This window comes from Hippoglossus stenolepis, chromosome 13 (genome assembly GCF_022539355.2).
Source record: "Hippoglossus stenolepis isolate QCI-W04-F060 chromosome 13, HSTE1.2, whole genome shotgun sequence".
Taxonomy (NCBI): Eukaryota; Metazoa; Chordata; class Actinopteri; order Pleuronectiformes; family Pleuronectidae; genus Hippoglossus; species Hippoglossus stenolepis.
Window position 1 is genome coordinate 20050171 of NC_061495.1, and position 16411 is coordinate 20066581.

General features: G+C 43.0%; 1 protein-coding gene and 1 long non-coding RNA gene across 4 annotated transcripts in view; one reads left to right on the forward strand and one right to left on the reverse strand.

Annotated features, from left to right (window-relative positions):
- Nucleotides 1-16411, reverse strand: part of sema5ba (sema domain, seven thrombospondin repeats (type 1 and type 1-like), transmembrane domain (TM) and short cytoplasmic domain, (semaphorin) 5Ba) — a 161564-nt gene that overhangs the window by 29392 nt on the left and 115761 nt on the right. For all 3 annotated transcript variants that reach the window (XM_035174135.2, XM_035174133.2, XM_035174136.2), the window contains exons 10-12: nucleotides 6621-6756; nucleotides 5160-5367; nucleotides 4860-5067 (exon numbers count right to left, since the gene is read on the reverse strand). In XM_035174135.2, coding sequence (XP_035030026.2) covers nucleotides 4860-5067; nucleotides 5160-5367; nucleotides 6621-6756 — 552 coding nt within the window. The remainder of the gene's footprint in view (nucleotides 1-4859; nucleotides 5068-5159; nucleotides 5368-6620; nucleotides 6757-16411) is intronic.
- Nucleotides 8605-9649, forward strand: LOC118119813. The gene is made up of 2 exons (XR_004698136.2): nucleotides 8605-8740; nucleotides 8947-9649. It is a non-coding gene; the product is annotated as an uncharacterized LOC118119813 (long non-coding RNA).

Here is a 16411-nt window from a genome sequence, read left to right on the forward strand (position 1 = left end):
GCAGTGTTGAAACTAAAATGGGACCAGTATTGTTTCCGTTGCGGTGTGGACACGAGGCACGCTCACGAGTTAAAGTGTGTAAAAACAAAAACGTAGCAGTGTGGATGTAGCCCAAGTCTATAGTGCAAAGACGCCATCAGCACTCAGGTTGCTGCTTTTCAGTCATAAGTCATAACAACATGTCGGCCTACCTGGTTTGCATAAAATCAAACTGGTTCCTCTCCTAAGCAGCTAAGGACGAGCAAAACCAGAAATCGACTCTGCTTTCAAAGTTGGCTTTGTGGAGCACTGTGCTACTGTTCTTACTGAGACCAACAGTTTCCATCCATTGTCTACTTGGCAGCGTGGACAACAATTCTTCCTTCAGCGTAAGGGGGTAAGAATAGCCCTGATGAATGCAACATTGCGACAAAGCTAGCACGCTGCTGCAGCCCAAATAAATCACTGCACTAACAGAGTAAGATAGAGAGATAAGGGCTGGATGGAGGACGGAGTGGTGCTGTTAGCCAGAGGTGCCAATTGGCCAGGTCAAATATAATTACCACAAATAGAGGACAAACACACACAGGCTAGGGTTGCGCGCGCGCACACACACACACACACACACACGAACACTGGTACACAAGCTGCAGCATTTCTCTGCGAGCTATCACTAAAAGGCTACAAATCACAGGCCGTTGAAAGGGTTTCTCAGCGTAACAGAAAAAGCACTTCAGTTAAAGATGTCGACGTAAATGTTACTCCACTCTCAGGGTTGCGGGGCTCGCCAGAGTTGCCAATAAGGATCAATAACAAAAGGAAAAGTAAACATTAAACGCACTTACAAATAATTGACTTGTGAGTCTGCAACAACGGTACAAGCGTCCAAAGCCACATATGTTTTTGTGGCCAAAGCTGAAATGTAAGATTCAGCATTTTGACTCTGATTCGGAGTGTTTTCAAACTGCAAACATGTCAATTTACATACACGAAGCAAGTTTTACAACCACAGATCATCCATTATTCTGTTACTAGAAGATAAGTTCTTTATCCATACATCACGTCCCGCCTTCGCTGCAACGCCCATCACATTACTGCGTGTGGCGGTGAAAAGCAGCATGTGCGGCTACAGATGAGCGGCTGTCGGCTACAAAATCATTGGAGTGTATTCAGCTGTTATCAGCGCACGAAGGGACGTCAATGTGTCGACCACACAAGACGCAGGGGAGACGAACAAAAAAGAAAAAGGCTCATTCAGGCAGCAGCACAATGATGGGGAGTGTGTTCAGGCAGAGTGGGACGGCAGGTGGGTCTTTTTCACGGCGTCTGAATGGTGAACACCCAGAGAGATGGATGGATGGAGAGAGTGATAAAGACAGACGTTTGTTAGAAAGTAGTAGCAGAGTGTGGTGGGAATGATGATGCAGTCAAAGTAAAGTTACTGTAAAGACGTCTTTACACCGTAACACAGTCATGTGTCGCATTACCCACTTCCTAGAGGATATTGTGCCGATTGTTTTGGCTGAAAGAAAATGTATTTTGAGCATCTTAGCTTTGTGACAATATGTTTACATTTAAGATAAATTATTAATCTTTAGAGTTTAATATTCATGGTGACGGTGATAAAACTCTTTCTCCAAGCCCTGAATAAAACCTCTAGTCTGATATCACAGATCACAAGGGGATCTCAAGGCCTCTAAAAGCATCTTAAAAGTCGGCTGATCCCCTTCAATTGATTCCAGTTAATCGATAATCCACATATTTTTTATTTCATGCCTAGGCAGGAACAGATACTTTCCAGCACCCTCAGTTCCAGGTCCACTCTTGTCCATGATCAGATACGATGGAGTGAATAACCTTTATCTCTGGAATCACTGTCGGTTGTAGGAATATGTGCATGTGGCAGCCGGTCAGGAGTGTACACAAGAGTTAAATGAACAGCCTCCTCCTTGCAGGATGTGTGGTTGGACAAAACAAGCAACTTTTAACACATCGCCTTTACTTACAAAGAGATATGTCCGTTGCTAAGCAATGCATCAACTCTAGGGCAACATAGAGCAATCTCTCATGGTCCGCCACTTTATCCAGTCAATCTCCTCCCAGAGGTTCTGCAGTAACTGTAGCATCATATAGAAACTTATAGCAGCCAACTTGCGACAAGTCTCAGCTCAAAAAGTTCTGCCATTGCTGAAATGTCTTCTTCGTGTCTAATGATCTTGGCTACACTGCCTCCTAAGATTTGCGGTAGCACTGCTCCTTTTCGTGTGTCTTGTCTGTTTAGTCCGCATTCGTAAGCTTTCAGAAGACGTGCACGAATATGGACAAAATTAACAAAGAGCACATACAGAGGGCTCCATCCAACTTAAATGAGCCATTGGGATCTGGAAGATTTGTTGATGTGACTCAGGGGGTAGAGAGGGCCGTACACTATACGTACGCATCACTTCGATCCCTGGATCCTCCAGTCCGCATGACAAAGTGTCCTTTGATACTGAACCCCAAATTGTCCCTGATGGCTATCCCGGCAGTTTGTGATAGAGGAAGCACAGCATAGAATTGCGTTGTAAGAAATGTGTGTGTGAATGTGAAAGTGCTTTGTGTGGTCGTTAAGACAAGAAAAGCTCGATATAAATAGAGTCAATTTACCATATTCGACTAATGAACAAGCTAACTGTTAAAGACAATATTAGCTGCAGTCACATTCACAAGCATCATTTAACTTCCATTTTCTCTCTTAATGCCATGAGTCGACCTCATCCCATCTGCCCTTTCCGACTCGCTCCCAGACAAGTCCCTCCGCAAAAACCTCGGGTGTCGCGCTGACAGACAGGTTGACATCTGTCGTGTTCTGTTGCTCACTTTGCCTTTGGTCGCTGTGCATTTCAAAGATTGTAAGAGAGAGCGAGACGCAGAGGTGAGCCGAACATTGCAAACTGGATTCAGGACGAGCGCGCCCCCCCCCCCGCCCCTTCTCTGTGGTGCCCTTGCAGTGCACTCTTATCATTTCGCCACACTGGGTCTTAAATAGGACTCTGGCTGCTCACTCTCTGCATCTGTATTTCTCTTGGCTTTTCTCTCTCTTCCTGTACTTGTCTTGTCTGTGTCTCTCTCATCTCACATATTTCACCCACATCTTATTAAATGCACTTGATGTCTGTAAGTGTGTACGTGTGTGTGTACGTGTGTGTACGTGTGTGTGTGTCTGGTTTTAGTAGAAATAGCAAGCTGACTCATCAGGCAGCGTGCATATGAGAACTCGTCCAAGCACCAACCCACGCATAGATCACACCGATTGGACTGCCCGCCATACACACACACACGCATGCACACAACGGCAAAAAGCACGGAGCCATTTGTATGCTAAAATGAAGTCGACTTTGAAGAAGTGAGGTGGCCGGCGGAGGATCCTGATTGAAAGCGCTGATGAGATACAGAAGGTTGGACAAACAGCCAGTTAGCTTTTCTCCCCTCACTCACCCTTGAGACGGGAGATTTTCACATGAATATCACTGAAGCTGCAGATTGCAGAGTAACCCCCCCCTTTCTCTCTCTGCGTCTTTGTCTCTCTCTTTCTCACAAACGTACCTTCAGAGAAACTTTCCTGGAAGTTTCTCACACACACACGCGCGCACACGCACACACGCACACACGCACACACACCTTTTGTTCTTCCTCTGACTCAGACCGAAACAAAAGCCAGGACAGTACTTTCTCTGTATTATGCAGAACTTAATTAGTTGGGGGAAAAGAAAACAGCACAACAAATTAATTTCCTCTGGTGGGAAGATGCCGCCACAGTCATTCGTCTGCTTCCATAAGGACTTTAATGATTATAGGCGAGTTCTTCCAGACATTAATTCAAGTTGAGGACAGATAATTACCTGCAATAGAGGACCAACCACGTTGAAATGAACAAGACACAGAAACGAACAATTGGAAATACTCAGCATATACTGTGTATATCCCCTATTGTATATTCTATCTTACTGCAGAAAGCACAAGAACTATATTGTGCTTTCCGTATTCAGAAATTGAAGACTGCTATCCCTCTTGTGGCTCTGCACTATTTGACTTCAGAAAGTTAACAAGACACTGGATCCCAAACGAGCTGAGGAAGCTGCTTAGCTTAAAGAGGGTCTACGGGTACGGGAGCAGAGGCCGCCTGAAGATCCTGACGTGGGAAACTGAAGGGAGATAGTTACAGGACGAAGCTGGAAAACAATCTCCTGCAGATCACAGGTCTCAAGGCTCAGAAGAATCAGGCTTAGTGAAACCCAAACTGGATTTAGTCGTGGAGAGGAAGATGCTGGAAAAACTGTCGTATGGCCATGAGTTGTGACCAAAAGAATGCGATAGTACAAGGGGACGAAAAAAGTTTCCTCCGTAGGGTGTCATGACTCGCACTAAGAGAGAGCTCGGACATCAAGATGGAGCTCACAGAAGAGCTGCTGCTCCGTCACATTGAATGGAGCTAGTTGTTGTGGTCTGGGTGCCATCCTTAGGAGGTTTCTTGATACTGTTCAACTATGGACGAGAGCCTGGAGTGGACCAGAAACTCGCTAGAGGGATTAAATATCGGACCTGGACTTGGAATATCTCGGGAATCCCAAGGGGGAGCTGGAAAACATATCTGGGAACAGGAATGTGTGGACTATCTTGCTTAAACTGCTGCCATGGTGACCAACCCAAGATAAATGGGACAAAATTGACAGATGGATTCAAACTACTACAAACATAAAGGTAATACCAAATGTAGACGGACCTTAGTAACTGGATTTGACAATTGATAAAGTGTTATCATCTGTATTTGTATGGATTATGCTGATCTCTAGATATTGGATTAAATATACAACGTAGGATGGATTTTATGCTGTACTTACGTCTCAGTTTTGTAGGTGGAGCACCTCTCCAGTGGGATCTTCAGGACTCGGTTGTTTAATCCGACAAAGAGCGACCTGTCACTGTGCAGGATCTGCAGGCTAAAGATTGGTTCTCGTACCCCTGGTGGGAGGAGCTCCATCTCCTCCAGGTAACAGCCTTGCAGGTTCTTGTTGGGCGTAGCCAGCGCCTTCAGGATGGTGCCATATTCTGATTCGACAAGAAGCACGAGAAGATATCAGAGAGATTTCGAAATATACACATTTAGTCAGAGACGTGTTCCTCTCTGCTTGTCTACACACCCGTGCTGATGTATATAACATGGTAGAGCGTGTCCATGCCCTGAACGATGTCCACCACCAGGTTGGAGAAGCGAACGTCATCCTGCATCACCAGCGGATCAACAGACTCCGGCTGGACCACGTCGTTCATCAGGTAGAGCCTCTGGGCGTCCTGCAGGCTGCGCTCGGTCAAACCCTCGTTGGGGCCCTCATCATCTATGGTACCACACTGGGAAGAAGATTGGGAGAGGAGGGTGAGATGTCAGAGAAGAATGTGAAAATGTGGGATGGATACAGGAGAAAAGAAAAAGAATAATGGCGAAGCCCCTCACACAATCTGTCTTTGTACTTGGAATATTACATCAAGGCTTGTTCTTCATTACTATTCGCAGTAAGTGCAACTCTTTCTAAACCACTCTATGATTGTGATTTGACCGCAACCACACAGCAGCATAATCAGACGCTGCAGACAAAACAAATATGAAACAAAACCCCTCTGAAAAGCTTTGTTTGGTTTACAGAGCTCAGCTGTGGATTGCAGCTCCCGCTCAGTCCCGGTGACTTGAAATGAGAGATCGATTTGCTGGTAGATTCCACTTTTGGAGCTGTAGTTTTGGAACCAAAGCAATAATAAAAAAATGCAGGAGATGTCTGATATCTTATTGGATTAGTGCAGCGTGTTTTCATGTATAAATAACTAGTCCCGTCAGAATCTTAAATTATTTGTGATTTTTGCAGGATCTTCTTCAAAAAACATGCAAACATGAGTGCTCTAAATTATGGCAATACTTCAAATAAAAAAGACCATTTGGAGATTTATAATATTTTCACAAATAATACTGATTATGATGATTATTTCATATTATTATATTTTATTGATTTACTTAGTAAATCATTGTGAATTACTTGTCTCTTAGGAGGCGGCCCAGGGTTGCCCAGTTCAGCGTGTGCATGTTATTCTCGTGTCTGTGTGGGTTTTCTACAGGCTTCCTCCCACAGTCCAAACACATACAGATTAGCGTTAGGTTAATAGGACACTGTATTCTTTTAAATTTTAAATTTATTTTCAATTTTGAGTCATGTTACATGTCAAAAACGCCCACTTGCTTGAATTCTGCAGACATTTTGCTGCTGTATTCTCACATGGTGTACTGTAATTCAACCATTCTGCAGAGTTCTCAGTAGGGGCTGGCAGGAAAAATCAGTTTGTACGTTGACCAGGGTGCACCCCACATCTCGCAAAAGGTCAGCCCCCCCTTGACCCTTAAAGAACAAGCAGCATGGATAATGACCTGATGTCTGAATTAGATCACAATTATGATGATAGATAATTTGTAAAATTGTGAGAATTTGGAACAAAGTGATCAAACTCCTGGAGGAACGAAGGGACTCTACCTGTGACGGGTTTTGTCACAGATCGTCACAGTTCACGATTGTGGAGAGCTGAACTGTGCAAAGACAAACCGTGAAGGATAAACTGACCTGGAAGTTGTGGATGGGGTTGGGCGTGGGGAGCCAGGTGGAGCGAGGGTTTTCCTGGGAGCGGAAGGGTCCGTTGAATGCCTGGGTTATGGCGCTCAGGTTGAAGGCGCACACTGCGGATGCTGCAATACTGTTGCTATATAGTGAGAGATAGATAACAGGGGGCAGAGTGGGGAGGAAGGACGGGTAGTGATGAGAGGAGAAGACAAGAAGGCAAAAAATATAGACGTTATTTCAACAGTGGTATTCATATCATTACAATGTCGGATGTGAATGAGAAGCCGTATCAGAGTAATAAAGCTATTTTGTAATGCGTTGTGTTCCATCCTCTTAATGGAAGTCCTATCATTTCAACCTGCACTGAACAGGAGCTATGTGGCAGACTTGCTTTGGCTGCAGGGTAAACTATGCTATCAGCGCTGCACAGTGAATGGGGACAATATGAAGCTGAGGATATAGGAAGCTGTTGCACAGATTATGTGCCCGCACACGCACACGCACACACACAGAGGTGTTACATTCAAGAGCTAAACTGCCAGTGTGTGCAAAGTTATTATTGCGACGCTCTCTGGCCATAATGTGCAGCGAGGTAATGAGTTTCTTAACTTCCTGCTAACTGCTTTTCTCTCTCTCTTCCATATACACCCGACGCTTCACTCAAACGGCTCAGTGCCTTGACACGGGTTGGGAGATAAAAAAATAAACCCGATAAAACACGGGTTAGCAGATAGTGAGCGATGCCATTTGGGGAAGAAAAGGCTGACTAAAAAGGGCCCCAGGGTTTGGTCAAATGTTTTTACTGAGGACTAAATACTTGGTTGTCAACCCTTAGGCAGTTGTTTTTTATTTTTTATGACATAGTCACTAATCTCTGAGCTTGGCAGACCACACCGTAAATTCACAATGACGGCAGTGACAGCTACTGGATTACTTTTGAAACAAATTAAGGACAAAACTAGAATCTCAGTCAAGCTGCACCAAATTACACACACTTCATATATCATAGATATCAGTGCCCTAAATATGCTGTTGTTGTCCATCAAGATCCATTAGTTATTCCAAATATGGTGAAAATGCTTTAATAAAGAAAGTGAAGATAAATTCCTGGATCTGCACCAATATTTAATGGCATCCTCCATCACACATAACACATCCTTCCATCGAGATTTGTGGCAATTCTTTTAGTTATATTTGTGTGATCTGACCAACGGACAGGGCAGAAAACATGACCTCCTTGGTGGAGGTAAAAGTTTTAATTTGAAAGAGCTCCAATTTATATTATTTTAGATGACGGCTGATTTGTGGATATGTTCACTCTTGACCTTTGGGTGAAACACACGGTGAGAGAGTCAAATTAATCTGATCTTTAACACACTTCGACGTTAAGTTCTTCTGATTCCAGCATCTTGTGTATGACCTCTGTTCTGCTATGTCAGAACAAAGTGTCCGATCCCGAACATTAATTGGATTTCTAACATTTCATTTCAGCTTTACAGAAATAAATTAAGAATTGTGGCATGCAAAAATCTTCATTTTCACCGGGAAGATGATTCTCTAACGTGCTTGAGAAATGTGCGGCTGTCTTCATTTGGTTGTGAATACCGGTTTCCCCAAGAGATCCAGTTCAGGATTGTGAGGAAACAAACGTTGTGCTGTCATTACCTCAGAGTGGCAAAGGGCTGCTCAGCACCAAATGAGCTCCGGCTAAACAATGAGGCAAAGCAAAACAGGTCGGTCCGCTGAGGACTCGCAGGCTGTTGAGCCAAGCAGCCTCCAGCAAAAAAAAATATTTTCCGTGTTGTGTGAAGCAGAGTGAGCACTGTGCTAAAAAAAAAAAAAAAAACCCCAACTGGAGGAAACCACAAATAAGCTGCAATAACTGAGCAGCAGCCGCACCAGCTTTATACACTCACAGTCTGACATAATAGGAAGTTAAACTGCTGGTTTGTGGTCGAACTGCAGCTTCAGCTCTGCCACAGAAACCCTGAAGGTGTCCGCTTCATTTGAGACTTCTACTCGCTGCACACGATGACAAGAGAACCGAGTGTAAGCGAGCACTAAGACGAATACAGTCTGGTGCACTAATGGATGCAACACATATGTTTGGAGTCTGTTTTAACGTGAGTGGAAGCTGTTTGACATCTGCTGTGGTGTTGTGTGAGGCCGGCGCACCACGATAATCACTTTCCTTTTAAGGGGAAGGATCACTGCTTGTCCTCTCTGACTCTTCTTAATATCCTCTCGTTTAACAGAATTCATCCCCATCCGCCTCTCAGTCATTCCCTCCTTGTTTTGGTTTCTAATTTGTTCATACCCTTTTTTTTAGCAAATCTTGATATCCCGCGTTGCTTTGGATTTCTGAGATGCAAGCTCTGGCTGTGCATGTCGCTGTGAGAGAGAGAGAGAATCAGCAGGAACCTCAGCAGGAAGCCCCGTCTCTGTTCTGTGATGCACTCAACAGATACACTTGCTCCCACTTTCCCTGTTTCTTCCCTCTTCACTGGAGGGATCAGTGTGTACAGAGGTATCCCTACATCCTTCCATGTTCTCCAAACAGCATGCACGGAGACGAAAGTATACATAGGGATAAAGTTAAGGTTTTTAAAAGGTACTTGTAACTGTACTTTTATTACATTTCAGTGAAAATGAACTTATCACACAGCTCTAGATACTGTTAATGATACAAGTATTTCATATCGAATATCATAATTCCAATAGGCCTCTGCAGGTTATTCCCAGATCTCGACTGGTAACAGGGAACATCCTGGGTGTCTTTTATATCACTTCTTGGTTTTGTTTTAAATCAGAAATCTTCTACAAATGTTTGAGATATATTTTATTTTTTGTGTACTTTTTTTATTCTACTTCTACTATAAACTGTTCATATTTTGTGTTACTTTAAGTTCTATACATTTTTTTGCGTTTGTTAAGCACTTTGTAACTTTGTTAAGAAATGTGCCACGAGTTTATTATCATTATTATATAAAAACCAAATGGGGCATAGGAAATTAAAATTGCTAATGCTTTAAGTGCATGAGTATTGTTATTCTGTTTTAGTTATTTTCTGTATTTTTCTTTTCGTCGTATTAAGTATTTCTATAGCCTGGTACATGTTACTGCTCCATTGTTGTACAAATACTCTTAATAATATGACTATATAACATGTTCCTTATGAAAACACTTTTGAATTTTGAGTCATACCCACATACTACACATAGTCACACACTGCTCTTTCTTCAAGACTTACTGAAAATAAGAAATTTAATATTAATACCAATCTCATTCTGCATATGAGTTTATACTTGTTTCACCTTTGTCAAATACTTCACTGCAGATGCCGAGATTGTTTTCCACATAAATGAGTTGGATGCATATTTAGTTTAGCACCAACATACCCATGTATTTCTCACTCAGCTTGGATGTTAAGGTCTCTGCCAACCACAATCAGTGCAGATCAGCCAATCGCTGAGTCTGGTCAAGTGACAAGTCTGGTCACGTGATAACCTCACACGTTTTCAACCAGACAAGACTATACGATTTATTTATTATTTAGCAATTTATGTACAAAATATCTGTTCTATTGGTACATTTATCTAAACTTTCTTCTGTTATTTGTATGATTGTATTCATCCCACTGTATTGTTAACCTCCCTTCCAAACCACTTTGGTCAACATTTATTTTTAATGTGCTACATAAATAAACCACTCTGACTAGAAGAAATGTGCATAATAAGCAGTTCGTCGGAGGACAGTGGGTCCAGCTGAAACCCCAGGTTTTAGGCTAATGCACCTAACCTCATCTAATGTGGGGGAGAGAAAGGGAACGGCTAGAACTACAATAGGCCAATGTTTCAACTTCAGTGAATACCTGCATCGCAGCAGAAAAGGAAAACGGCCCACTCAGCAGAGCTGCACGGCTGCAGAGATTGAACCGCGGCTGCCGGGATTACCCATACATATTTTTATCCAGCACAACAATACGCCAGCAAAAGCATCAGCTTTGGCCCAAAACAGTCACATTTAGAGTCAGCCTGAGTCAGCAACACCTGCACTGAACAAGAAACAGCACAGGTACAACCACTTCCACAAACTCCGGGTGTTAGATTTCCGCTATCACGACGACAGCATAATGATATAAAGGCTTTGTTTAGGATTTGAGACAATTTTAATGAGCTGTTTTTTTTTTATCTTAGTCCGACATGACCTGTTTTCACAATATTTTCAATTAAATGCAAATTTGGCCTGAAGATATTGAAACTAAAGAAAGCACAAGAGGTGGTTTCACTTGAAAGAAAATCTGCAGGAGGAATGATAAAGAAACACAGGTCCACAAACAGCAGATTCTGTCAGACAGTATTCAGATCAGGCCGTGTCTTCCACTGCGGACATGCAGTATATTTAAAGGTAGATTTGATGCCAGTGAGTTGATATGATAGGTTGTGTAACATCTGAAATATTGTACAGTTGCTGCCCAGCTTATAATTTATCACCTCCGTCAAATCGGATCTGAACTTGGAGTCACATATTTTCCATGGAGAGGAAGGAGTTCAGGATCCTGTGTTCTGTGCATGTCCGGGTGCACATGTCTCACCTCCCAGTGGATTTCTAATGCATGAAAACCTTTGACAATAAAGAATAACTAAGGTCCTTAATCTGGCTGCACCTGGTGAAGTATGACAAAGTGTGATGGCTTAAGCAACCCTTCTTGTTCATAAAACTTAAGTGTTAGACAATAAACGTCTGCCAGGAGAGACTGTTAAACAATATGCTGGATTTTCCCACACGTAAACAACATCTCGAGCAGGTTCTTACCAAACAGAGTGTTGCAGTCAAAACAAACAAACCAAGTCTTTTCCACATCCATAATCCTGCTGCTGCTGCTGAAGCTCAGATTAGTCTGTTGTTTCTGCAGCCGGGGAAAACATCAGAGACGTATAGACAACAGTTCAGGCATCTGGAGCGTGTGTAAAGATTACCTTTTTATCGTGCTTTTGTTAGTTTGTAAATTTAAAATAGGTTTTACAAGTTTCAGGAGTTAAACTGGATGTCTTCACAATCAAATACATCCGTCCATCATCTATATGCCGCGCATCGTTTGAGGGTTACAGGGGGAGCTGGAGCCAATCCCAGCTGACATTGGGGGAGAGGCGGGGTAAACCCTGGACAGGTCACCAGTCCATCGCAGGGCGGACGGAGTCAAACAATCAATTCACGCTCACATTAACACGTTTGGTCAACATAGAGTCTCAAATGGACCTGACCACAGTCTGCATGTCTTTGGACCAATCCATCCACGATCCAGAGGAAGAACCTACAAGCTCCACACAGAGAGACCCTGTCCAGCCGTCACATATAAACCCATGCAGCTCTAATCTCATACAGTAAAGCTGCAAATTCTCACATTTAAGATGGAACCAGCAAATGCTTTCGTCTCATAAATGACTCAAAAGAAACTAATCATACTTGTGTATCGTAACATACTTTTTTCTCGATCTACTAATGATTAAATGCACCATTTCTTTCAGCCTCCTCATCCCTGCTCAGCCTCTCAGATGTGAGACCCTCTAATAAAGTGGAGGGGGTGTCACTGATGTCACCTAGAAATAGATAAGGTGGCTCATAATTAGTTAGCGATGGCAAGTTACAGCTCGGCAGGAGAATCTCTCGGCTGCTCTGAGCACATGTGAGACGGTCTCTGCCAATAAGGGCTCAGAGTTAATTAAAAGACATGGCCGTGCATTGAGCTCTAAAATGTCCACATCCTGATAGAATACTAAAAGCCCCCACTTTATAACTGCTCCACTCGACAGGCTCGGCTTCTATCAACTTCTCATCTGATGTTGGCCTTCAGTTCCTGAATGAGCCATTCTATTATTGGAGCCTCACACATGGAAATCAGCTCACCAACTATGAGATCAAATCTGCAAGTGAAAATAGTTCAGTTGTATAAAATCGGAGGTTTCATGAGGTTTCTAAAGCTTCCACTTTAAAGTGTATCTACACCACTGGCTGTCTCTGAAATGTCATAAGGGCGCAGTGCTGGGAGGTGGGGCTGAGACACGCGTGTTGTATGAAGAAGAGAACGTCTCGCCTCTGGAGTTTCCTGACGGCCAAGACCACAATTGTTCTGACCTGTTCAACCGGTCATGGTCTTGGAATCTCCAGATGCAATATTCCTGTTGAAAAGTGTGTTTGAGAGACAGCTGGGGGCAGGAGAAGATAGGGGGACGTCTCTGAATGGCAGATGATGTGATGGGTAGAGTTTCCACATAGATTTTGAAAATTAGCACGGCTTTCCAGATTCCCACTCATGAGCGTTTGGCTCTGAAACATAGGTGACCTACACTCAATACTGGGCCTGAACGCATCATCTGCAGACGCACACAGAGAGGAACCAAGCTGCAGCTTTCGATCCACAGGAGATGCTGGTGATTTGCATTATCGATTTCAGTTTTGGTTGCAGTATTGGCTATTTTAAATACGCCTATTGCCAGGTTCCTAGTTACATTTTTATGAAGTGCAATACCAAACCAGTGGAGAACTTCTTAAATCATTTGGAAAGCAAAACTTCTCATCTTACTTTCTCATCCAACCCCAAAATATAAAATGTACTATTAAGTAAAGCAGAAAGCAGTGGAAACATAGTTACAGATACTCGTAACAGCGTTTTAACAACTTACGAGATACTCAATAGTCATTTGTGGAACATGTTCGGAAACATCAAGACAGTCGGAAAGGGAGACCTGGACCAGATCGACAGCAAACTGAGCGGGTACTTTGTTCCAACTCTTCCTGTTGTGTTTTACGGCCCAAAATTCCTGGGAGCAGCTGTTCAATTTAGGCCGGGCAGATAGCGACAGTGTTTGTGGTGATTGCATTAACATATCCAACCCCGATGAGGGAGGAGGTTTTAGAGGCAGGTTCAATGAGTTGCTTCAGAACGGAAGGCCAAGGAAGGAGGAGACAAAGGACAATGAACAAAAGCTCGGAGCTTGCTGATTCATCTCATCACCTCCTCTCATTTCCTTCTTCTCTCTATCTCCAATCTCGCTCTCCTTTCTTATTCCTCTGGCCTTTTCTTTTGTCTCTCTCCGCCATATACCCATTCTCTCTATCTATTAAAAAAGACGAGTGCAGGCTGAAAAGAAAGCAGCCGTGTGGCAGCGAATCCCAGCAGCTTAACAGGTGAGGGAGCAGAGGGCGAGAGGCAGGGTTCGGCTTCTGTCTCCTGACAGAACACAGACTACACCTGAACACCAACGACTGTGCGCGGTCGGACTTTTGATTTCAGATTGTCTGACTCCTGATTCAAACTAGAATGGCACTCTGTAGAGCACAGGCCACGGTTTTCTATCCAAACTTCACCGTGCCCGACAGAAAGTTAGCCGAACATGACCAGAGTTGCCAGGTCCTCTTTACGCAGGTTCTATTGCGGCTTATTTTAAAAACTCTAGCTGCTTCTTATGAATATCTAAGTTCATTTTCTTTACATTTCTGTTCACTATTTCCCCCCCCTGCATTGATTAACACTTAATATCAGTGCTGTGGAGTGATTGGACCTGCTATAAATCACCACGTGGGCCTATCCCTCCCATTTATCGTTCCCCATTGGAGAAAAATCAATGACATGTCAATTATGTTGTGGCTGTCAAGGTTTGCTGCAGTCGCAGCTCATTGGAGCCGCCACAGCCAGTTTGGAAAAAGGAAAGGACTAAGAGACTGGACACGACAAGTTGTCAGGAATGAAAGTAAATAGTTATACAGTTCGTAGTATTTTAATTCTTATATATTAATGTTTTAATACTGGGCTTGTTTTTGAATCTGCAGCTGCTCATTTGTCTCGTGAGAGTTGGCACAACACTGAACACCAAACAACCCAACAGGAATTAAGGTTTTTATGTCCAAACCGTACTCGAGCCTGATCTTTCCCCCAAATACATGCACTGTAAATACCTAGTAGATCGCCCAGGCAACGTGATCAAAACACAGCCGGACAGGCTCGGGTCAGGTTTCCACATTCTATGTGTTTTTTAACATTAGTCTTTTTTTTAAAAACATTTTTGGGGTTTTGAATTTAGATAAAAAGAATTATGAATCATCCTCTGGGGACCAATAACATTTAAATGTATGAGGCAGTTTAGCCAATAGTTTTTATACTTTCTTCATTTAAATCAAACCAAACGTGGCGACAGCTTCCTCTCGTCAGAAAAGTGATGCAGTTACACTTTTACCAAACATGAAAAGCCTAACGTGAGCTTTAACCGACACAGTTTGGCTCCTCTCTGTAATGACGTCTGTGACACCCCCACTTGGAGCTATCAAACAGCAGAGGGAGCGTGAGCCGGTCTGTGTATTCAGCTCGGCTGAGAGCTGTATGCATCCACACTGATCATTAGCAGCAGCAGGGAGGCTCTGAACTCCGGAGGGAAAAAAATAGGTCTGTATAGGCGGGAGAAAATGTCACGGTAACAAACCACGTGAAGCGATGAAACGTGAGGGCTAAAATGAAAAGCAGCTCGAGCTCAAGTGTTTTGGTCTGCATCTCACTATTCCCCCATTAATATTCTTGTTGGTGTTAAAAAGGCTTCTTCAGCACAGCTGCAGCTTGTTTCGTCTTTTGTGTTCAACAGCGAGGACAATGTTGAGGAGCCGTGCACAGACTTAAGTATTAAATTACTGTCTTTTCACTTTTTATAATGTCTATATAGATGTTTACTGTGACACTGTGCGACTGGAGGTTGCATGACTGAAAGCTTCAATCTGCAATAACTTTATTTGTTCAATCACAAAAAATACAAACCAGAGACGACTGCAGACTAAAGTGATGACAAGTATATATGTCGTCCATAAAGTTGTTATCGTACAAGCAGACAGTCACACCTCATAGTTTCAGCAGTTGTGCACATACTCTCACGTGAGAACTTTTCTTTCACTATTTGGTCTGTGTACCTGTCACTCGGAATCTGTTGTGCATGAGAGCGAAGCTCATGTGTGTGCACATACACCCCGCTACCACCAGGGATTGAATTAATTCAGGGGGAAACGCTGCAGAGAAAGTGAAACAAAATTCCTGGATCCGCTCATTTATTTGGATCTGCACCAAAATGTTATGGATTCTTCCCTGAGTTTTGTGGAACTTGGTCAGGTGGTTTTTGTGAAATCCTGCTAACTAACTAACTAAGAGACAGATAAGACAGTTAAAACATAACCTTTTGGGCAGACAATTATCATATTATAGCAACAGTAGACCTGCTGTCCTGTTACCACTTTAATTAATTTTATTCAGATTAATAATCTGAGCTGACCCCTTTGAAAAAGTATGCAACTGCAATTTCTTTCTCATCTCCCAAAGGTGTAATTACCACGGCAACAGTAGAGCTTTGAAATGAGTCATGAAAGATACAGTATATAGAAATGAACAAGGTGCTGACAAATCATCTGCTCCTTTACGGATGGAATAATAAAACTGTGGCAGGATTTGTACCTGTGGGAAATGAGATCCTGTTATTACAAGGAATTCTCATCAAAATCATTCCCCTTTTCCCAGAAAAAACATTTGCTGAAACCCGGGAGTTTGAGCTCGTCTGCGTGTGTGGTCACAGATCAGTTCAGATAATATGCACCGATTCAAAGACACACACTCGAAACCTCATTAATACAAACACCAAAACTAAATCCGACCTTGAAATGCTGTTATTTTGACAAGATAACTGGATCAACTGTTCGGCTGCTGCTGTTTCTTCCAATTGCTTTTCATGATAAAAAGTCAGCTCATTGTTAAGCTGTGAGGT